Here is a 22,767-nt window from a genome sequence, read left to right on the forward strand (position 1 = left end):
CCTTACATTATGTCCTGCTAAAATTGACCAGGATAATGGTTTGCATCTCATGCATGTTATTTTTGTTGTCTCTTGGGACAAAATCAGTTTGTTCTGCACTGGCAGAACGAATCTGACTTCTTGGGGGCTCTTTCTATTTGATGAGAGTACTCTAAATCCCTATTAAAATGGTGTATGTAAGAATGGGGTGATGATGAGAGTGGAAAATCTGCGTAAAGAATGAGTGTTCATCAGGTCAAATCATTTTGCAAACCAGTAAAAATGTTAAAAGGATGAAATTAATGTAGTGGGAGAGAAAAAAGAAGCTCTACCTGTAAGAGCTTATTTCTCAGAATTTAAGTACAGCCAATCAGTACAAATACTTTTCTATTGCTAGTTGCCAATGATAAAACCAAGCAAACTTTTGAATTCTTGGTACACAGATGGCTAATTGACAAACTAGTGCCATCTCTTGGTGGATAAATGTAGCGAGCATTTTACCCCAGTTTAGGAATCCAGAAATAGTGTAATGTCAACTAACACTGTAGAAGGCTGAATCTTTTTATTTTTTTAAGCCCCGTGTCTTTGGCTAGAGACTTATCTGAGTTGGTAAGCGTATACCGTAGTTCCAAGGTGATATTTGAGCTGAATTTTATTGAACATGTCATGCAACAAGAATCATTTTCTGTATCTGCAGCCTAACTTTGCCCATGGTCTGGCATCTCTGCAAATTCCGCACGGTGCGACTGTGAAACGGATGTACATCTACAACGGGAACAGCCTGCAGGACACCAAGTACGTACAGCTGCTCGCGTTGTTTGGGTTATTTAGTGTGCTCTTCTTCACTGAGCTAGGTTTTTGCAAATGCTAAATGTAATTACATCCTTAGTTCAGTTTAGGTCTCGTATGAATTCTGTAGCATGCAGAATGCCTTTAGATACCAGTGTATTCCTAATTTCCACAGGGATTGTCCTCCAGCCTTTTAATCAAGTGCTGGTTTGATTTTTGGTGCTGTAATACCAGCTTGGCTCAGCTACTGTAGGCTAACTGAGCTGAACTGAAAATCAATTCATGAGGTGAAGGAGGAAATGCAGTAAATCCAGTAAGCGATGGGGCTAGATTATTCTTGCTCTGTGTTTTGTTTGCGTGCTTATGACCTATCCCTAGACAAATCAAACCTGTGTGGTAGGTGGTGAGTTGCTTTGTGGTGTATTGGTACTGGGTTTGTCATAGAATCATAGAATATCCCGAGTTGGAAGGGACCAATAAGGATCATCAGGTCCAACTCCAGGCAGTGTCCTGCCACGGGTAAAACTCTCTTGTTATATAAAAATAAATCTTGTCTTCAGACTGAAGGCATATGTATAATCTGCTGTATATTTTATGTCTTTGCCATATATTCTATGTCTTTGCCACTGCCTGACTGAGCTTACTGTTCTGAGATTAACCTTCGTGCCTTAATGCTAACGGAGTGTTTGCATTTGAACACAGTATTTTGAAAGCATTCTGCCTTCTTCTAAGCAGTAATTTATGGTACAGTATTTGATGTTTTGCTCTCTCTAAAAACATTGTTCATGGTTTTTTTTACTGAAGCACTTTTTATAAACCAAAAGGAAGAGTTTACGATACCTGAAGTGTTATGGTGGTACATTTTGGAGAGATGGTTGTGATTTAAAGGCAAGAGAAGGTTAGCACATCAGCAGATGACTGCTAAGGAGGGAGGGAACCTTATTTACACAGAGTCTACTAATGAGACAAGTGCACTTCAGAAAAATGTTGTCTGTGCTCATCCATGCCACGCTGGGCTTTTGTGCAAGCACTGACTGTCACAGGGGCGCTGGTGTCTGCGAGCTCCAAGCCTGCCTTCTGGCCAGGTCATTCATTCATGTAGAGGAGAAAGTCATGTCAAACTCGCTCATTGTTGTGACAGTTTTCTCATATGTTATTGTAGTTGAATTAAAATGAGAACTGTCCCAGTAAAGCAACGCGATTATTTAGGGTTATCTGCACAAGCTGCTTTCGCCTTCTGGGCTGTGAAGTACCTTGCCAAGTGCAGTGAGAACATTGTGGTGAAGCGGTTTCTGCCATGTTTGGGTCACGTGCCTACTTCAAGCAATAGGTATCCTTAAAAAACAAACAAAACAGTAGGGAACTTCTGTTTTCGTGAGAAAAGTCTGAAATGACGCATCTTTGTGGGGGCTCTCCAAAGTCTAGATGTAGTTTCTGTAATTTCTGGAGTCTTTGAAACTTGCTGGTTTTTTCCCATCAAATGTAAAGGTTCTGTATTTGAATCCTGCATGGTAGTAGTCCTTCTTGGTCCAGGATTTCTGATCCTTGTGTTTAATATAACTTGTCATCTTCAGTCTGAGTTAAATGCTATTTTGTCAAAATTAACGTGCTCTGTTCCAGTGAACCTTCATCAGCTTGCTAATGGAAAATTTGAAGATGGAGTCTTATCTGCATCTTTGTGCAATTGGTTTCAGGGCTCCCTTGATGCCCCTCAGCTGTTTCCTTGGTAATGTGTATGCCGAGAACGTCGATGTGCTGAGAGATGGGACTGGACCCTCAGGTTTACGGCTTCGCCTACTCACTGCAGGTACTGGTGACACTCAGAACATGGAGCTGCTTCCTCCCCTAAGGAAAAGAGGGGTTAAGCATAGGATATTTGTGATGTTTCCATGGGTGGTTTCAAAGTGTTCTTATATACTTAATTCTGAACTCTTGGAAACAAAGCATAACTCTATGGAGGTGGGTTTGCCTGTTGAGATGTTTCCTGGGCCCTGGTCATTAGTGTCTGTTCACCGTGGTGGTCTCCAAGTGTACATGAAGAATACAAATGAAAGTACATTGCTGGAAAAACCATTAGAAGTGAAGAAACCTTGTGTATACTTTTATCTTCTGAGATTCCACTGAGCTGTATATGTGGATATTTTTGTGATTAATTTTGGAAGGCTTTTAAAAATGCCAGCGAGAGGCATATTGATGCCGCAGCCTTAGACTGCACTTTGAATTCAATTCAGTTTTCATTAGCTGTAGGAGACAGTAGTGAGAGTGACAGGCTGATGAGTAGCTTGTCCTTGTATGTGCTTCTAGGGGCTGGCGGGCCTTCAAAATTAGGGAGAGGCATAATGCTTGCAAGGGAGCCTTGTTCAGTGACTGTAACTTGAGACTTGGCAATGTTTTTCAAAGAAAAGGGAACATCTATCCTCATGTGCTAGGGCAGGAGTTAGCTACAACATTGTAATTATGTAAATGCTTTTTTAGAAATTGGAATGGTTCTAAGGTAGAGAGTCAAGTTTTGTTCACATACGTGTATACACGTGCAGCTTTAAGGAAATGTTGTCATTGAACAATGTAACTACTAAAATACAACACCAATGCTCAGAGTAAAAATGGAAATGAGACCATTTTGGCAGGTGGTGTTTCCTGTCTTGGGAAAGTTTGCAGGAACCCCTTTGTAGAACATGCCACACACCTGTTCCAGCATAAGCTTCTCTGGAAATACTTTCATTTGAAGTAACTCTTGCTTAGAAATTCAAGGATGACTCAGTCACATTTTTCTGATTTATTGTATTTGGGAAATAGCTACATGAATAATGTATAGCAAGAAAAGCTCAATGTGTATTGAGAGCACATCCTGTATTTTGCATTAATTGCTGCGTACTTGTATGTGCATTCTAATATGATGTTATGTTCCTGAAAGCAAATGGGGTTGCAAACTGTAAGGTCTTCCCACTTCTTAACATCTAGCAACGTATGTCAGCTGTTCACCTATGGAATGGCAGTTCAGTAAGATCTATTCTTAACACATCATTTGTGTAGGAACACACTTGATATTGGGTTAATGAGCTATGGGGACCTTCAGTAAATAATGTCTGTTCACTTATGCAGTCGATATGGATGAGGAATTTCATTTTATGGGCTTTCTTAGCTACTAGGGAAGGTGCTTAGATTACATGCCACTTTATAGCTTTGGGAACACAACTCTGGCTGCTAAAATTCAGTATTGTGAGGAGATGGAAATAATTCTTGGTACTTACTGCTAATAACCAGATAATGACATTGAGACTGACTGATTATGAAAAGTCAGTGTTTGAATGGCAGGGAAGTGAAGACAACTGGAGGTTAAGAAGATGTTATGGTTTAACCTGGCTGGCAGCTAAGCACCACACAGCCGTTCACTCCCCCTCCCCCTCAGGGACGGGGGAGAGAAATGGGGGAGAGAAAAGTGAAGCCTGTGGGTTGAGATAGAGACAGTTTATTGAGACAGGAAAATAATAACAGTAATGATGATAATAGTACTACTAGTAATAATGTGTACGAAACAAGTGATGCACAATGCAACTGCTCGCCACCTGCTGACTGATGCCCAGCCTATCCCTGAGCAGCCGGTCCCCCCACCCCGGCCAGCCACCCCTATATATTGTTCAGCATGACCCCAGATGGGATGGAATACCCCTTTAGCCAGTTTGGGTCAGCTGTCCTGGGTCTGTCCCCTCCCAGCGCCCGCTGCACCCCAGCCTGCCCGCTGGCAGGACAGAGGGAGAAGCTGGAAAGTCCTCCACTTAGTGTAAGCACTGCTCTGCAACAATTAAAGCATCAGCATGTTATCAAACACTCATCTCATCCTAGGCCAAAACATAGCACCCTACCAGCTGCTAGGAGGAAAATTAACTCGGTCCTAGGTGAAAGCAGGACAGAAGAAGATCTATGCAGCAGTCAGCAAATACATCACTGTGATAAGAAATGCTGTGTTTGAGCCCTTGTAAAATAAAGGGTTACGCTTATTTTAACAACATTGTTTAAAGAATGCAGCTGTTTGGTTTGTGTTAAAATAATGTTAAGCTTTTATTGTTGATCTGTTGATGCGTTCTGTGAGCAGGCAGGATGACTTCTGAGTCGCTTTCTGCTCCCCAGGTTGTGGCCCTGGTGTTTTAGCCGATGCCAAGATGCGGGTATTTGAGCGGTGCGTGTACTTCGGTGATTCGTGCCAGGATGTGCTGAGCACTCTGGGGTCTCCGCACAAAGTCTTCTACAAATCCGAAGATAAGGTAAGGAAATTCATTCACACAGAGAGAGGACTTTGTCTCCGTTCAATAATGTCTGTTTAGTCACAGGGTCTGGGTTTTGCAAGGCCAGTGATGTTAAATTGCCATGCAGCACAGATTCTGAGCAATTCATTTGACATGTAATAGACCAGAGTGAACGTTTACACAACTTGGTATTAAAAAGCATTTTAAGCTAAATCAATGCAAATCTGTTTAAATTCTAAAAATCAAATACATAATCTGTCATTTGCAATATTTTAACTGATTTGAAAATTGATAAAAATGGAAATGTTTCTATCCAAATAAGCCATAGCAGTGTGTGGTTTATTTTTAACCATTTCATTTAAAAATAACTGTAGCATATATTTTGATCGTTTCCTGATGTTTTTATGATAACAACATATAAGTAAGCCTTTTACTTCCGATAACTAAAAAGAAAAATCTGATGTGGTGTGCCTCTGCAAGTAACCAGTGGCCTTATCATGAAGCACAGTGTCCTATTTTTGATCAAGGGCTTTGGTGTTGAAATGAGGCTATGGCAATTGTTTGGGTGTAGGGGTATTGTTAGTGGTGTTTATATTTGTGGGCCTTCTTAAATACATCTGAAAAATGTTTCTTGCAGATGAAAATCCATTCACCCTCGCCCCATAAGCAGGTCCCATCAAAGTGCAATGACTACTTCTTCAATTACTTCACACTTGGAGTGGTGAGTGGGAAGCTTCCCTAAACAAATGCATTCAACGGTTTTGATTCTGCTACACAGCAACCGTGTCAGAGTGCCAAAAGTTTTGAGGAAACTCAAACTCTTTCTGCTGTGGCAATCTCTGAATTAAAAAAAAAAAAAAAAACAAAACAACAACCACCAACTTTTTTCTAGTGCTTGTGAATTCAATCAGTAACATCTTGTTGTATCTAGCAGTGGGTGGAGGGCTCTCTGTGCTTGTGCTTTGGTGTTCTTTTGGTTTTCTCCTTCTGCCACGCTCGATGCATAGGTAGCTGAGTTCCTGTTTCTGAAAGACGTGCTCTTGTCCAGTAGAACTGAAATAAGTGTGCTGGAATACCACCTGTGAAAGCTTGCAGAGCTGTGGGATGTAGCTCAACCTTTATGCTCCTCCTTACTGTAGTAGCACAGCTATTTTTTTGCTTCAGTATACATTGGTGTAAATAATGAGCAGAAAGACAAGACCTCCTTAGAAGAATTGCCAACATGAGCAAATGAAACTGCAGTTGTGATTGAGTACTGAAAGAAGTGTGTTTTTATGTGAGTTTATAAAGTCTCATTCCCAAATTCTACTTTTCACAATTCTGTTTGGTTCAAGTAGGATTGATACTTATCACTGTATGCAGATGCTATTGTAACTCATCTCAGGGTAGTTTGGGGAAAGCCAACTTCTTCTCTCCAACTTGCTTCATGTTTGTCTGCCTTTTTCTTCAACAGGATATTCTCTTTGATGCAAACACTCACAAGGTGAAGAAATTTGTCCTGCATACGAATTATCCTGGTCATTACAACTTCAACATGTGAGTGTAAAGAACTGATCTGTTCAAGAGTGTTTTAACATCAGGAAAGGAAACTTTATACTCATTTTAGAGAGGTCCTGTATTTTTGCCCCAGTGTCTTTGGTATACTTGGTAACCAGCGGGGTTTTCAGCCATCGTTATTTCCATGTTCTTCCTACTATTTTCTTTCTTATATTTAAATGTGTATGTTGCCAAGTATGTTCTCAAGTACTTCTTGATCCAACTATAGTGTCTATTATTACTGGTAGGTAATGTGCTTTTTTTTTCTTGATGTTGTTCCAGTCAGTGCTCTGAGTTTTCAAGTTCTTTTTCCCCTCTTATGCATTTGACCAGCATATTTTTGATTCTTTTCAAATTAAAACTCTTTATAAGAGGCATATGAGTTAAGGAATAACTGATTGGATGCCTGAACAAAGAGAACATATTTTCAGGCAGTTGAGCATTAGTGTTAGAGAAATCTGCAGTACTTTTTCTAAGCTGAGTACTTGTCCATCAAGTCTGTGTAACGAGAGCAATTTGTGCTGAAGGACCTTTTGTATCCTTAGAAAATTGTGCTAGGACGTTCCCAGGCTGATGGCTTTTTTTGATGTAGAAAATAAAAACGGCAGTTTTTCTTCTTAGTCTGATACTCTTGACTCTCCTTTTCATTTTATTACACATGTGACTTTTAATTTAGCTGGTTATTAAGAGCTCCAAGTTTGTGCTTTGTAGTTTGTGTTGGCTTTTCTGCTTTCTGACAGCTTTATGATTTGCTCTTTCTAGCTACCACCGCTGTGAATTCAAGATTCCGCTAGTCATTAAGCGAGGTGAGTAGGCCAGCTGCTGTCCAGCATTGGGATGTGTGCCACAAAACAAAGGTGGAGATACAATCAGTTTTCATTTCTAATGCATTCTTGATTATCAGAGGATGTCAGTAGTGAGACAGAGGAGAAATTTTAGGTTTTAGGGCGTTTTCTTGTTTTAAAGTGAAAAATGCTTCAGGAAGAGTTCAGCAATTTTCTGATTTTTATTTATGCTACCTTGCTCACTTAAATGGATCATATGGGTATTTAGTGGCAACATGACTCATTTTCTGTGATGCTGCCACTCTGCTTTGCTCAAATCAGTTACCTTGTACCAAGGGACTCAGAAGCTCTGTAAGGCAGTGTTAGTCTGAGCTGGTCAGTCCATTCGACTGTTAATTTTTCAATGATGTGCTACTGACTCTTGGAAGGTTTGATGGTATTCATGGTATTCAATATAAACTGATACTCAATAAAAAGAGATATAGCTGGGAATGAGAACAAACATTCAAAATATATCTACATGCTGCGGTCAAAGCATGTCTTTTAGTGCCTACTCGAAAATGTCCAAGCTCAGAAAATAGCATTATATACTCCTCCCAAGTTCTGTTAAGATACAGTGGTGCTGATTCAGCAAGACGCTTAGATGTGTACAACTCTGTGCATGGAAGTGATCTAAAGAAAGCATGGGGAGCTTTGACTGAGGACGATTGTGATCAAGGTAGCCTTTAATGTAAGAATTAACAGGTACGCTATGAAAATGTGTGTTTTGACTATTCAGGGAACACTGGATGCTTGTAAGGGTTTTTCAGAGGATGCTCTCTTCCTTTGAGTGGTTTTCACGGAAAGCAGTTAAGTGTGTAAAATGCAATTCTGTGAATGTCATGGCAGTGTGAGCACATAGAGGAATAAAAACCTGGAAAAACTACATTTGTGTGTGCAGGCTGACATGAAGACTGACTTGCAGTTCAGCCAGAAGGATGAGCATGAAAGTTCTGCTCACCTTTAAAATTGTTTTCCCTGAGGTTATTGTGCAGTACCTCAAAGATGTTTGTTTCTGATTGTTGTTATTCAGCTCAAATATCACCATGAAGCTCTCCTGAATGCATCTGTTTCTTTTTTTCTTCTTGTTTTGTCTTTTGTCTTGTACTTATTATGCATCCTGAATATAAGCTAGAGACCAGAAGGGTTGATTAAAAACGAATGTTACAAGACTTAGGAAGAGCTGTGTTTTTCCATCTGGTGGTAGCGCATGATGCAGTTTTATTTACTCCCTTCTGTGCCTCAGCTGCAGACAGTAACTTGACAGAGTTCAGTTGCGCAGACACTGAACTTTCACCATAAGCAGACCACGTTTATGTAGCGGGTGGAAAATACAGAGGAGCTTTCAATCAAATTAAATACCATTTGCTATGTTTGGCTTCTTTAGTGTCTAGCTTCATTCCTACTGCTTCAGGAAGATGCTTTCAGTATTCAGAACTCCCAAAATGTATGTATAAAACAGTTCTGAAAGCACCAAACTACTATTTTTTGAGACTGTAAGCATAAATATGGTGCTGTCCTGATCTGCAGGTGGTTGCTGCTGTTTAATGGATACAGGCAGTTTTTTTCTTTCCCCAGGAATGATTCTGGGGACTGTAATTCCCAAGCTCTCTGCTTTCTTTGTCTTTAAGAGAGTGTTTCTTTATCTTCAAGGTGTCGGTTTTGCCAGCCTCCTTTCCAAATGCAGCAGTGTTTGGACTAGATGCATGGCACGCTGTGTTATCTCGATGAGTGTTTGTGCTAGGTGTGTTCACTTAGCGCAGGGAAGTAGTTTCTTTCATGCTGACGTTCTTATATGCAACACTACAATGCAAACATACGCAGCATTAGGACTTGGAACTTGTAAATAGGCAAGTTTAATCCCATTATCTAGTATTTAATCAATGCTGATGACAACTCTTGGTTGCTAGTAAATGCTGGTAAATTTATATATGAACTGGTGTATTGCTTGTATGTCTCCCTCTATCTAAACTAACGTCCCTAAATAAAGGATTATTTAGGAGACGGTTCGAGCATGAATTACAAAGGCTGTTCTGTTTTTCTTTCATAGATAGTGCTGATTCACAGACTGAAACGTGTACAACGTACAGCAAGGTAAGTCTGGACAGAACTGAATGCTCTCCTTTTTTCCTTAAACCTCCTAGATGGTCTTTATTAGATTTGCAATGCCATTTGAGGAAATGGTAGCAGTGGTGTTATGTTGTTTTAAAATGGAGAAGTCAAAAGTTAAAGCTTAATGTGAGTATGTTTAGTTGTTCAAATGTTTAGTTGTCTTGTAGGGATTGAGGGCATTTGTAACAGCACAGTTTGAGTAAATTTAATTACTGCACACCCTGCATTCTAAGATAGCTGCAGGAAGAAATACAACAGTATAGTGATACGGGGAAGCAACAGAAGTGGTGGCTGAATGCAAACTGGTAGAGACATTCTTAAAACTTTCACAGGGCTTTTCTGTCTAATGTAGCTCTCGAAGACATGCAGTAACTAACCAAGGAGGTCTGGTGGTCCTTTCTTCTGAAGGGTACCAATAATAAGATGCTTTTCAGGTAGCAGCAGGGCTCACCAAAATGTCACTGCCAATGTGACACCTCCTGGGGGCAGCAGACTCTAGGTGAAATTCCCAATTGGGCACTTGCTGCTGCCTAAGAGCTTCTCTAAGTTAAAAATTCTGAAGAAATTTGTCTCAGAAGTGCCTCTACAGTTAACCTTCAGCCAGGGTCAGTGCTGCGCTCTTGGCTCATGGGGTTAAATTTCCTTGCTGAATTCTGGGTTCCAAGCTGAAGGGGGGAAAAGTAGTCAGGAACTTGGAAGCTGCCATTTTTTTATTTGAGTTACTAATATCCATCAGTGTTTTAACTTAAATCTTGTATGCGAAATTTCAGCTTTTTTAAAGTCTATTTACAGTGATGAAAATTGCTTGAAATTCCCTATCATTAAATAGCGCAGTTTTCCTCCTCTTTTCCAAACCTGCCTGTTAAATGAAGGAAAGGTTTTTGGGAGAGGTGGCAGGGATGCTATTTTTCCCTCAGCAAAGGTATGTGAAAGGATATTTAGCTGAGGTTTCCCACAGCTGCTTAGAGAATACTTTTTCTCTAAGGTGTCTCAGAAATGTTACCAAGTTTTCTAGGTATGTTTTTGCCATAAGACCCGTAGAATTTTTCATAGCAATTCTAATTTAAAGCTAGTTGGAGACAAAAATGAGGAAAAAAAACCCTAAGAGCGTTTCCTAGGCCTGATAGTTTCCATTATTGAGTATGTCTCTAGTCACAAAATACTTGAGTAAATGCAGTTTATTTGGCAAAGGAGCATGTTGCAAAAATATACGTGACTGTCTTTCTAGTTTTTAAAAAATAATAATCTCCTGTGACTGATTTTAACACAAGGTCTTTGACATCCTTGCAGTGGGACAGTATTCAGGACCTTCTGGGGCACCCTGTAGAGAAGCCAGTGGTACTTCACAGGTAAAGTCTTTCTTTTGCTTGGCAACAGGAGCTGATAACCGGATGAGTTTATGTAGAGGAAAAGTATTTCTTACACTAATTACTTTGGGGATTCTTTATTTAAGTTTCATACCTTTTGGCCACTAACGATACTAAATAACTGTTCTCAGAGTTAAAGGCTGACGTGCAGAATGAAAACATTTCCAAAGTTTGTTGAACTGTAAAATCCAGAGAAGAGTGAAGCAGCAGATCCAAAAGAAGTATCTCTATTTACATATAATAAATAGTGCAGATTGCTTATGCTGTAGGCACATGCATTTCAGCAGCATGACATCATGCATTGCAGTGTCTGGAACATATGGCAGCCGACTGAAGGAATTTTGCCTTTATGTATGTGTGTGGTTGTTCTATAGTTCCTGAAGGCTGAAGACAGAACAGTAAGCTTAATTTTGCTCTGTTCCTACAGGGCTTGAGCTGGTTGTTGGGTAAAACAGGCACCACCTGTTTGCAGAGCTACCATGCTATATGATATGATATGCAACTGATTTAGGTCAGGAGAAATGTTAGCTTATGGGGACTGTGAAAATACTTTACCATTTTCATATATATATAACTAAGTTTTTATCAAGCTTTCATATGTTCAATTTTTTTCTTTTTTTTTTTTTCCTTTGAAGTATTGTGCTCTTTGTCCCCCCTTCTCCTGTTTTATGTCAATGAGATCAGCTTGAGCTGAAGCCATGTAAAATAAAGCTGAAGTAGTGATTACATAGGGTCCTTTATATTATTTTTTCCTGTGTTCTAAATCAATCAGAGCTTGCTTTACTGAGCACATCTCTAAATGTCTCTGACACACCTTTAGAGAAACAAACCAGTTACAAGAAAGGCCAAAAGCTAACTGTTCCCTAATGTTTTTGGGCCATAATCTAAAATGCATTACAGTCAGTAGGAGTCTGTAATCGTCACATATAAGATCAAAAAAAATCCAAATTATTTAAAGGATAAGTGATCTTGAAAAGTACTGTTTAATAAAATTTAGATTAGTCTGTAAGATGATGAAATTGAATCCATGTTAAGAAGTATTTTTAAATAGTTTATAGTAAATACACTTGAAAGGGGCTGAGAGATAAAAAAGTGAAGAATGGCAAAAGATCTTGGACAAAAGTTATTTGTAATAAATGATATGGCACTTCTGTCTTCGCTGTTTATTTTCAGGATTCTTCCTGTCCAAGTTCAGTGAAAGAAAGCTCTCCTGTAGAGGTCGTTGTTAGCTTTGGTTCCTTTCTTCCCTGGCATTAGGAACCCTTCTGGGATGTTAACCAGAGGTTTCCTCTGGATCACTTGGAAACTAGCAATGGTGTTGTGTAACGTAGATTTACTTTCTTCTTATGAAAGCTATTTAACATGATAAAGATGCCATAATTTACCCTGTATTAACTGCTTGTTATTCCCAAGAAATTCACAGTCCTCATGCGTCCAATTTCTTCCCCCTCTCTTCTGTTCAGGTCATCATCTCCGAACAACACTAACCCCTTCGGGTCAACCTTTTGCTTTGGACTGCAACGAATGATCTTTGAGGTAAGGGGGGAAAAAAAAAGCGTGGTATGTTTGAGCAAAGAAGATGAGGACTTTGCTGTTATTACTTTTTACCGGCCTCTTATTTCCTATTTCATCAAAAGCCAGCATTTGGGAGGGGCTATCCTTTTAGAGGTGATTGGCAGAGCAGGCAACTTTCCTTCTGTGATGCTGTACATTTGCGTGTTGAAGCTGGCACTTCAGGTCTGTCACCTAGGGCTTGCACTAGCAGGAGATGCATGAGCTCAGCTCCAGGTGCTGATGTTTAAATGTCATGGAAATCTAGAGACTGCTTTTAGGAACCAGCCACGAGCTGTTTGCTGAACACGTTGGTTGCTTTATTTTGTTGGTGGGATTTCTTTTTGCAGGCAGATCAGTTCCATATTTGCTGTTTTCACTCTTCAAGTTCCTGTTTGGTCTACAGTTCTTCTAACTTACCTTTTTCCCTGCCATCTTTTTGCAGGTGATGCAGAATAATCATATAGCTTCTGTTACTCTGTATGGCCCGACGCGGCCCAGCAGCCAGTTGAGAACATCGGACCTTCCCCAGTGAGCATCCCCTGCAAAGTCAGCTAATCTAAATGCTACAGAATTAGTACAGCGTGCCTTGATTTGCTGCCACTTATAATATGGAAAGCACGTTATGATTTTTGTTTTTTCAATAAGCCTCCACCCAGGAACGGTGTGGAGGGGAAATTCTCTCAACCCTTCATCATGGGGCATGGAACTGTTGATGGAGGAAAGCAGCTTAGGTGCCTGTGCCGTCATTTATTCCTCTCAGTTGCCCTCATCCTATGCAGCACAGACCTGAAGACTGTCCCCCCCGTCCCAGCTGGCGAGGGGGGAGCGTGGAAGGGGGGCACGTAATGACTGCAAGAGTTAGAAGCACAAACTTTCTGAGCCTTGGAGCATCTGGAAGCAGGTATTGATTTTTAGTCTGTTTGTGTTACTGTATTGATGTGGTGGTCACATTTTAAGAAAACGTGTGTGTGTATATATATAGATAAAAACACATCGGTATTTCTGTGGCTTAGGACATTGTACCAAGTGTGACAAGGATGTATATATGTCCATGATTTCAGGCACCACATCTTCGTGTAACTTTAAACCAAGCAAGTAGCATGTGCATAATACTTGGTTGTAACATTTGCACTACATACACTTTAATTACTTGATAAACGTTTATCTTCACTGAGGAGCATCTGTGTACTGGGTGTGAGTGGGGTGTGATGGTTATTTAATGTACGCTGTGCATAAAGCTTATTTATACAGTGGATCGAGTTAATCCACCTTCCTGCACTAATATGTACTTGATGTGCTGAAACAATTTTTTTCTGCCATGGCTGGTTTACTAATTTTTTCATACGCGGTTTCAGACAAAGAAATTCTGGACGAGGTTATTTCTATGATTGAATTATGCTTTAGTGAAAAGGTTTGATACGATGTTTCTTACAATGGAAAAATTTGATGAAGAACTAGCGTTGCCTCATTTTCATCTGTTCCCCGAATCCTTTTTTCCTACCCTCTTTCCTTAGAGAAAGACAAACTGTATATAACAGTATCTCAGAAAGAAATCCCCGAGCTCTGCCATCACCAAGAAAACCTTTTCTGTAACTTTTGATGTGTGATTTTAATTTATGCCAAAGGTTTAGCCAAAGACATCCTCGTTGTAGTTTCACCATTTCTGTACATAGATGCTAACTGCACACCCCACCCCAGCAGACAGGATATAGGCTTCTTTCTAGTTGGGAGATGCTGCTCGCAACATTTTATCCCAGGAGGATACTTTAGGTTTCTAGTTCTCTTATCAGTCTTATTTGGGGGAAATAGGTGGTCTGTCTTTGAAATATTGAACCCTTTTTAAAAATGGACAAGAGAAATGTATAATTTTATCCCATTTTTAATATTTTGGTGTAGCAACTTGTGATACATAGATGACAATTTTGTGAGTTTTACTATGTGTGTACAGATTTTGTAAATATGACATTTTTGTAATTTTAACTCCATGTACAGTGTAATCCTGTATAGTTTATCAATGAATGAGAGCTAGGAAGTTGAATGTTAACTGAAGTTTTGGATCCTGGACCAGTAGCAGGGATAAATGTGGTGCGTGTGTGAGACGTTCTTTGCCATTTAGTCTTCCTGTATACTGTGATACTCTAAACTGTTTTGCTAAAACAAACAAAAAAAGCCCCACGGAGAATCTAATGGATAAGGAAAAAGTTACTGTTTACCTTTATCCCTAGGTGTCACTCCTGTTGAACCCCTGTTCAATCTGTGCTGTCTCCTGTGATCATTGCTTGCTAAGAAAATTCTATGCCTCAACCTTCCTTTTGTTTCCTCTCTAATTTTAATTTCATTTTACATAGCCCTTCTGTAAATTAAATGGAATAATAATGAGCATGTACACTGAAAGCAAAATAAAACGAGACTCTCAGTTACTGTTTTGTGTTAAATACAGTTACTGGGTGTTTTTGTAATAAAACTATGGATGTTCTTGCCTTTTTTCTTATCAGTCAGTCCTTTTTATTTTAATGTCTCTCTGGCATTACATTTGAAGTACCGTACTAGTGTCCCTCCTTTCACAGCCAGTATTGTATGTTCTCCAGAGAAGCAGTACAAAAACTAACATAATTTACAGCCTGTTTCAGAGTAGGCACGTAGGTATAATTTTTTCCACTGCAGCAGGGAAGGAAACTGTTAAGGTATGGTAAATAACACTGGCTTTTGTATCGTCTTTAAAGAACAGAATTGTTTACACCCACGTCAGCCCTTAGGTATTTTATTAAAATTGATCGAGTTTCAGGGAGTTTGAATATTGCACAACAGGACAAAAGAAATGTGTGCGTGCAGTAAGAGCAGCAAATGTGATTTCTCGTGCTGACTTGTGCCTTGAGGTGTTCAAGCAGCAAAGCACTGAAAGTGTGCTTGCCCTCGAGCAGCTTAGAGCTCGGTGCAGGTGTAGGTATTTCTCCTGCCCTGCCTGCCTGTGCATGGTAAAACCCTCAGCCACCAGTGCTATAGTGCCCTTTGGTTTGGGGATACAAAGTGACCTTGCTCAGTGGGTTTGGCTCAGTGTGCTCTCAGAACTTCACTGTGACTTGAAGTGGTGTGTAGATGTATGCTTGTTACTGAAATATGATGATCATACATTAATTTCACTTAATTTTAACTAATCCTTTTCTAACAATAACTCCAATTTAGCTACAAGAGAAGATGAATTCTTGGCAAGACGATTTGAGTAACAGCTACACAAGTGCTACCAAAATCCAGCTTTCAAGCATATTCAGCTGCAGGTCAGGACTGCTGCTTGTAGCACAGACCTTGAGATTTAGGACAGGATAGCAGCAGCTAGCCAAAGGTGTGTAACAGCTTCAGTGGCTCCTGCCTTCACTTACAGTATTTCGGTGAGTCAAAAAATGTCTGTTGTAGATAATTAAATGTACTCAGGTACTTCTCAAGGTCAGTCCTGAGATGTGGAAGATCAGTGGCTTTGCTTGAAAAACCTATTGCTCTGTTGCTAAGAAAAACAGCTCGTTACATCCCTGTGACTTGTTCTGAACTGCTTTGTTCCCAATTGCAGCCTTTCAGTTTGTCAGCAATCTCTTCTGTAAGAGAAGAGAACATTTTGTCTGTTAGAAACTCACCCTGGTACTTCTGTCCTTTGCTTAAAATCTGTATAGAGCATTTTGCTGCTCTGCAGAGCTGGGCAGGAGGAGAGAAGGAGCCTTCAAAGACTCAGATGAGAGTGCTTTCAATTTATCAGTGAGGAGCGAAAGCACTTTCCCCACTTCTTGGGGTTGCTTTATTCTTTTGCTGTATGTTTTTTTTTTGTTTTTGGTCAGTCTGCAGCTTCCTTTACAGAAAGGACGGGGTAGGTAATGTGGACCAGCTCTTTTGGGTTTTCCCCACTCAGCCTCTGTAGCTGCAGCTGTTCATAGAGCTCACTTCTCTGACACACTTTTTGTTTGCTCCTATTTGGACTAAGCCAAGCTGGTGCTGATGTGTTAGGGGAGTTGGTGTGATGCTAGCAGCATCACCTTCCCCTCCCAAAGGAACCGAGATATCTGGGCAGTGTCTGATCCCATTTAAGTGTGTGCACAGAGTTGGGTGCTGTTTTATACAGATCCTGCATGTTTGCCACATGTGCATGGGGCCATCATTTTGGTTTCACATGAAACAACTGTTTCCTTGACACAGCGTTCAGTACAAGTGCATTTTTAATAAAGCACGTGCATCCAGTCCCTTTGTGATGTGTGCCTTCTTGCTTCGTACAGTAATGAGAATGTGTGTGTGCTTGCCTGCTTAGCTTTGAATATCACAATGTTGTCCACAGTATTTCATTTACCTATGGGTAATAAAACAGAGCTCTGAGCCCTTCCCCTAGAGGTGAAGCTGACTTTCTTCCTGCACTCACAGGCCTGCACGCAGTCCCTGGGCTCCCATGAGTGCTGCAAGCAGTGCTGTATCGATCAGTGCTGCTGGGTAACACTAGAAGCTTCTGTTCCCAAAAATGCAGTTCCTGTCAAGAAAAACCAATTTTCTGTTGCCAGGAACTCTTACACTTCTCATTCTAAACAGATATTTTTGCTGAAATAGCTAGCAGGTGGTGGGTGAGGTCTGATTCATGTGCTTATGATGGTTCATGATCCAGACTTTCCATCAAAACCATAAAACAAAGTCTATCCCAGGGCTCAGCATCACAGCAAGGTGGGGATTCAGCCTTAACAGGGGCAGGCTGGATGCTCCAGCTGGCTTTTCCCAAGGGAAACCAGGGGTGCTAGTGCCTGGTTCACACTGACTTAAAGGTTGTTAGAGGCTAAAGTTTGGTGTTGTGAAGCAAAAAGTGCTCTGAGCTAGCTCAGATACAGTTGTTTCATGTCATCTCTTGTCCCATAGACACCTTTGTTACTATTTAACCCCTATATCACAACTGCACCAACACAAAGGCACTCTCTTCTACAACTTGTCTGGTCAGCCAGCTTGCTACAGCACGTGTAGCCAAACAAATACATCGCTGTGTGGTTGAGGAGTTGGTAAAATGCCACTCAGCTTTGGCTGGGTTTCCTCATGGAAGTTATGGCCCAGGATACTTCAGAGGTAAGGTAAGGCTGAAGGAAAACATGGGGAAATGAAAAATGATGCACAAGAGTTACATCTTCAGTAAGCATTAAAACAGGATCTGGAGTTAATGAAGTGGGGTTGAACTTAAATACCATATTCTTTAGCTGTAGTTAATGAAACTACTAAAACTGTTTATCTGATAAACTTTATGTCGAAGCATTTGGGTTGGTTTGTGGGGATGTTTCTTTTTCCAACATGCAGAATTGCTCCTCTTCATGATCTGGAAAGGCTTTCTGCTTGACCTAGTGGGAAAAGTGAGCTGGAGTCTGCAGATGAGGTTGTGCACTGTGCTATAAGGTAGTGTTATGACAACTTTAATTCTGGATCAGCCTTTTATGCTTTAATATAACCTTTTCTCTTGCATGCCCTATCTTATTCCCCTTTAAATGCTATTAGTTTGGTCATTTTGAAGTATTCATATTGCGATTTTGGAAGCTGGTTTTAAATGTCTTAATGTTTCAAACCTACATCACAGATTCACAGTAGTGCTTAACTTCTGTTCCATTATTAGTATCTTTCAGAGATGTGTTTATTTTAAATACTAGTCTTTCTCACTCTGCATGATTATGAACATGCAGTCCAATCAAGAAAGTAATCAAAACAGCCTGAATCATCGCTACTGTGCCTTTGCACCTCAGTTGGTCTCTCTTGGAAACCTGAACCCCTGAAATACCACAGCTTTCTTCCCATCAAGCTCCATTGGCCCCCAGAGGACAAGGCAATCACTGAGGACCTGCGTAGTTGTGTGTTTTTCCCAGGATTTGTCAAATTGTCAAAGGATGGAAAGTGAAGGGAGAGGGGTGAGTTGCAGGGAGAACTGGCCAGGGCTGGTGGGGGGGCTGTTTGCTGCTCTTGGAAGGACTCAAATGCACTCATACTTCGGGTTTTAGTTTCCCCTCTCACTTCTCAGTCTGGTTTCCATACTGACTGTAAGCCTGGAAAAATCATGGCAAGCTGAATTTTAAAGCGTTACTGCTTCTGACAAACCTCAGTGAAGATAGCAGCATCATTAGGGAAATGTGTCGGGCTGATTTTCAGGGCTGCTGAGACCTCCAGCTCTATCGGGAGCTCAACAATTCTTCAAACCAGGCCAGGCCTGGGCTCAGACTCTCCTCTCTGGGTCTGCTGGGGTCTCAGCACTCTGGGGAATGTTCTTGGCTCTCATATTAGCAAGGGTTCTCCGAGGCGTTCGATTACTTTGTGCTGTTTGATTTCTGCAGTTGGGGCTTGCTTCCGAGAACCCACTGCAAAAGATGAATAATTAAACTGCAGACAGGAAGCACAGTATTTTAACACTCCATTACTTCAGAGCCGTCTTGGCTTTCTTTTTTATGGTGTCTAAGTCAGCGGTGGCCTGACCTAATGAGAGATCTTGGCATTCACTAGCGGTTTATAAGTTCGGAGATGCATTCAGAGGTGCTGAATGTGAGGTTCAGGCCAGCTCAGCTCGTTAGAATGACCAAATCTGGCTACTTACATACAGTAGGGAACAAATTGCCTGTGTGTGGATCCTTGGGATTCAAGAAAACCTACTATGCTCTATTAGCTTCGGATATTTATGTCTGTCTTGAGGGCGTCTGCTTGCAACTGGTGGTACCCACACAGGACGTTTTTGTTTTTTTCTCATCATGGTTTATAGTAACTGACATGTAAAAAATATAGTAATAAACAAAATTACTAAGCAAAGCTTTGTAGCAAAGCCCCACTAGACAGTTAATAAAAGCTGCCCAGAATTTCCTTCTGTAATGGATGATTTGGGTGTTCTGGGAGGCATCGTGAGGCCTTACAAAATCTGAGTAGATTATGTTTAATCTGTGAATTTTGTTGTGCTTACAGAGGTAAAGTGGAGTGGTTGGTATCTGCTTTTCACATGCTTAATGCATAAGTTAATGTGCTTCTGTGCTCTCTTCCTTGCAGGGAAAACAAATTTATATGGGAAGTAAGGCCCTCCATAGGAAATGCATAGTTGGTTCCGTTGCCACTCCTGAAATTAGGTACTGAAGTCCACGTCTGAGCATCTGAAGCAAACAGCTTCATTTCAGAGTGGCGTTTCAAGTGTTTCAGTGTTCTCTCAGTAGTCTCTGTTGCCGAAAATGGAGCCAAATGTAAGCTTTCAAATACAAGTTTGCCTGTTAGCCTATTATGTATATTTTTAGCATTATGCTTTCTCTAGGTATGTCAGTTTTCCCTTTCCTACTTGATGTGTAAGCTGGGCAGCAATGCTCTTTTTACACATCCTGCAATCTGTGTAATCATTACCATAACTGATCTATCTCTATAAAATAAGTTGCATGCTTTTTATTTCCGTAACAAGCTGTACCAGAGCGTTCGGAGCTGAGTTGGATCCACCTCTAGCAGTTTGCTTCAAAAGGAGGTCAGTAGAGGGTTTTTTCTACTCATTCTAATAAGCACCTCAGATTTTTTAGGGGGAAAAGCAACACATTTTTTAGGAAATAATCTTCAGTCGAAGACTTTTTGCCTGCTGTAGCAGTAAGAGATTAATAAATTGCAGTGGGTACAGCTGTGCCCTCCAGTGTTTTCACAGCACGTTATGCTGTCATTTGGGGTCTGCAAACTTCCACTTCAACTGCAGAAGCAATGGAAACTTTTAAAACCAGATGAAACGGGCCGCACAGCAAAGACTGACAAATAAAAGCAGATGTATCTTTCATTAAAAGATGTTAGATTCATATTAATTGGACAGAGAAATGAGCTATTCCACAGACTCAGGCAAAGAAGTGAGCAGTTTGACCTAGTTCTGTTTCTGCCAGCCACCAGGATGTGTGCTGGCACAGGAGGATGTTGAACTGCTACTTTAATCTGGGATAAACGTACTCATTAATGCTGTGTTGTGGGTAGATTGCAGATCTGAAGATGTTATAGAGGGAGGAGCCAAACCTTAATGCATCTCCGAACATAAAAGGAAGATCTTAATAAAGACTGCTGAACCTGACCGGCTGCTTTGTAAGAAATCGTTAGGTAAGCTGTGTTTGTTTTTCTATTGTTACCATTAAATTAAGTCCAGCATAAGGAAAGACTTACCAAGTTATCCAAAACAATGAATAATGCATTTTCAAGTTGCTGTCTTCATGAAAAATACATGTGGTGTTAGTCTTGTGTGTATGCAGATGCATTCGACAGACTCACTCTGACAACTGGAGGCATGCCTGCATGCTATCTTTTAATTATGGTATAAATAACTTCCCAAACTGTAAACTAATCTCAGGTAATACGTTTCTGTACAGACTCATAAATACATAACATATCACACACTTGAGCAGATGGGCACAGCTTTCTCCCACCACTGAGGCTTATTCCTACACTTTACAGAGTTCCTTGTGAAGCTTGCACGAGAATTTTGGATTTCAGGCTCTTGTCCTGAAAATATCCAAAATCGGATTTTGGTTCTTTGATTTCTACACGGCCAGCCTTTCCATGGAAATACGTTAGGGCTTAAACTCTGAAGATTATGATAACATCTAAGGCTCTTTTCAATAGTCTGTTGATAGATACTACCAGCATATTTTCCTTCACATTCTGTGCATAGTTAATTCAAGAGCAAAGTCCAGCCTGCAGCTGGATGGGAGGAAGGCTACACCCAGGTCTGAAGTGCAGCTGTACTGCAGGCTCTGTTTAAGCGAAAGCAGCTTCCTGGAGGTTCATGACACTGCGATTGCCTTTGAAGCTGTGTGGATGTGTCCTCCTGAAGGGGGATGGCATCTGGGATACTCTGATGAATAGATGTTTTGTTGAGGGGGGGGGGAAATTGCAAAAGGATTAGCAAATCCAGTATCAAAAGCAAATCCAGGCTCTTTGCCTCAAGTATACCATTGCTTTTTAACCCAGATTTGGAGGGATTTGCTTCCTCTTTGATATCCAAAAAAACGATGTTCTGGTATGGTAATCTGCTGCTGGAAAAACAAAGTGCTCTGAAGTATTGACAGTTCTTTGAAAAATGAAGCAGTCCAGTGTTCTTGTCGGATGTTTAAAATATTTATAAAGTTACAGACTAACTGAAACACGGAAAGTCATCTACCAACAGAAAAATTGCTCTGCTGCTGCTTTTTTTTGCAATAAGTTTAGAAAGGCTTTTATTCTGAAGCCCTTCTGTCTGAAGACTGCTTTCTTCCTTCCCATGACACCCACAGCAATGTTGAAAGTCTTGGCTGCTCTTTGCAGCTGACTGTGTGCCAGGAAGAGCACCGAGGTCTGGAGGAACCAGCCCAGTCCATTGACAAGTTTTCCTGTGGTCTGAAGGAGCTCTCAAAAGTGATGCAAGCAGCAGCTCTGTGATTTCACTCTCACAAGCAAAAGGCCAAAAGGATCTCTCCAGATAGCTTTTGGAAGAGCTGGATTACGTGGTAAGAGAGGTTGGATGCTGTTGGACAGCTCTGAGTCTTCACTGAGCGCCAGTCAGCATAATGTAGAGTCTGAGCTCGCTAAAGTGCCATAAACTGCTCCCTGAGTCCTGACAGCGTGTCAGTGGAGCATGTCTTTGAACTCGTGTGTTGCTACAATTAATGAAAAATCAAGACATGAAAAGGGATCAACTGAAAGTTCTTCTTTTCCTTTTTTAAATGCCCTTCAGTGTTCTTACCCCTTCCCAGTTACCTACTCATATGGCTTCTGCTCAGCCAGCTGTGTCAGCCCTAGCTCCCACGCTTGTTTTCTTGTAGTTCTGCAACATATATGGGACTCCAATTCAAAGCTGTTGTTTTCTTCTCCTCTGAGGCTCACAGAAAGCCAACCAGGCAGTGGTGATTTCATTTGAGCACCCACTGAGGACACCTGATTTCCTTTGCTCTAGTTAACTGTGTAGTTTGCTTGTTTCTCATTGAGTCTGAGTAATTCCAGTCCTAATCAAAGGAACAAGTTGACAGCAATCCCTGTGCTTCTTGGCCTTGTCTCTTCTTTCTCCTTCCATTTTGCACGTCTAACAATGCTGAAACATCTCTCCAGACTGCATTTTGCAATGTGTCTGTACACATTGGCCTGCTAAGCACTAGTGTTACTCTAATAAATAATAATAAATTAAAGATACTGTTAGGATTATTTGGGCACATTACTGGAGAAGGACCTACGTGGTACGTGTGTGCAAATGGGGAATTTTGGCACATTTCTGCAATAGTTTTTGTTGTCTGCTCGTAAATAGGCTGTGCTAAAGCCCTCTTCTTCTAAAGTCTGTTCATTTGGTTGCAAAAATTTGACGTTCCCTTTCTCAGCTGTTTTTCCTTGTGCTTTTGTTGCAGTCTGCCTGCA

At 40.8% G+C, this 22,767-nt stretch overlaps 1 protein-coding gene across 3 annotated transcripts in view; it reads left to right on the forward strand.

Moving 5' to 3' along the window:
- The window catches only part of PHAF1 (phagophore assembly factor 1), a 34,946-nt gene extending 20,121 nt beyond the window's left edge, over window positions 1-14,825 (forward strand). For 2 of the 3 annotated variants that reach the window (XM_084294977.1, XM_084294976.1), the window contains 11 exons: window positions 677-774; window positions 2,463-2,575; window positions 4,897-5,030; window positions 5,650-5,733; window positions 6,466-6,548; window positions 7,311-7,354; window positions 9,423-9,466; window positions 10,775-10,833; window positions 12,315-12,387; window positions 12,848-12,933; window positions 13,051-14,825. In XM_084294977.1, the coding sequence (XP_084151103.1) occupies window positions 677-774; window positions 2,463-2,575; window positions 4,897-5,030; window positions 5,650-5,733; window positions 6,466-6,548; window positions 7,311-7,354; window positions 9,423-9,466; window positions 10,775-10,833; window positions 12,315-12,387; window positions 12,848-12,933; window positions 13,051-13,195 (963 nt within the window). In that variant the 3' untranslated portion in view covers window positions 13,196-14,825. The remainder of the gene's footprint in view (window positions 1-676; window positions 775-2,462; window positions 2,576-4,896; window positions 5,031-5,649; window positions 5,734-6,465; window positions 6,549-7,310; window positions 7,355-9,422; window positions 9,467-10,774; window positions 10,834-12,314; window positions 12,388-12,847; window positions 12,934-13,050) is intronic. The other variant, XR_014618836.1, reaches the window with a different exon arrangement.
- Window positions 14,826-22,767: the final 7,942 nt, after the last annotated feature.

This window comes from Netta rufina (genome assembly GCF_964035555.1).
Source record: "Netta rufina genome assembly, chromosome: 13".
Classification (NCBI taxonomy): domain Eukaryota; kingdom Metazoa; phylum Chordata; class Aves; order Anseriformes; family Anatidae; genus Netta; species Netta rufina.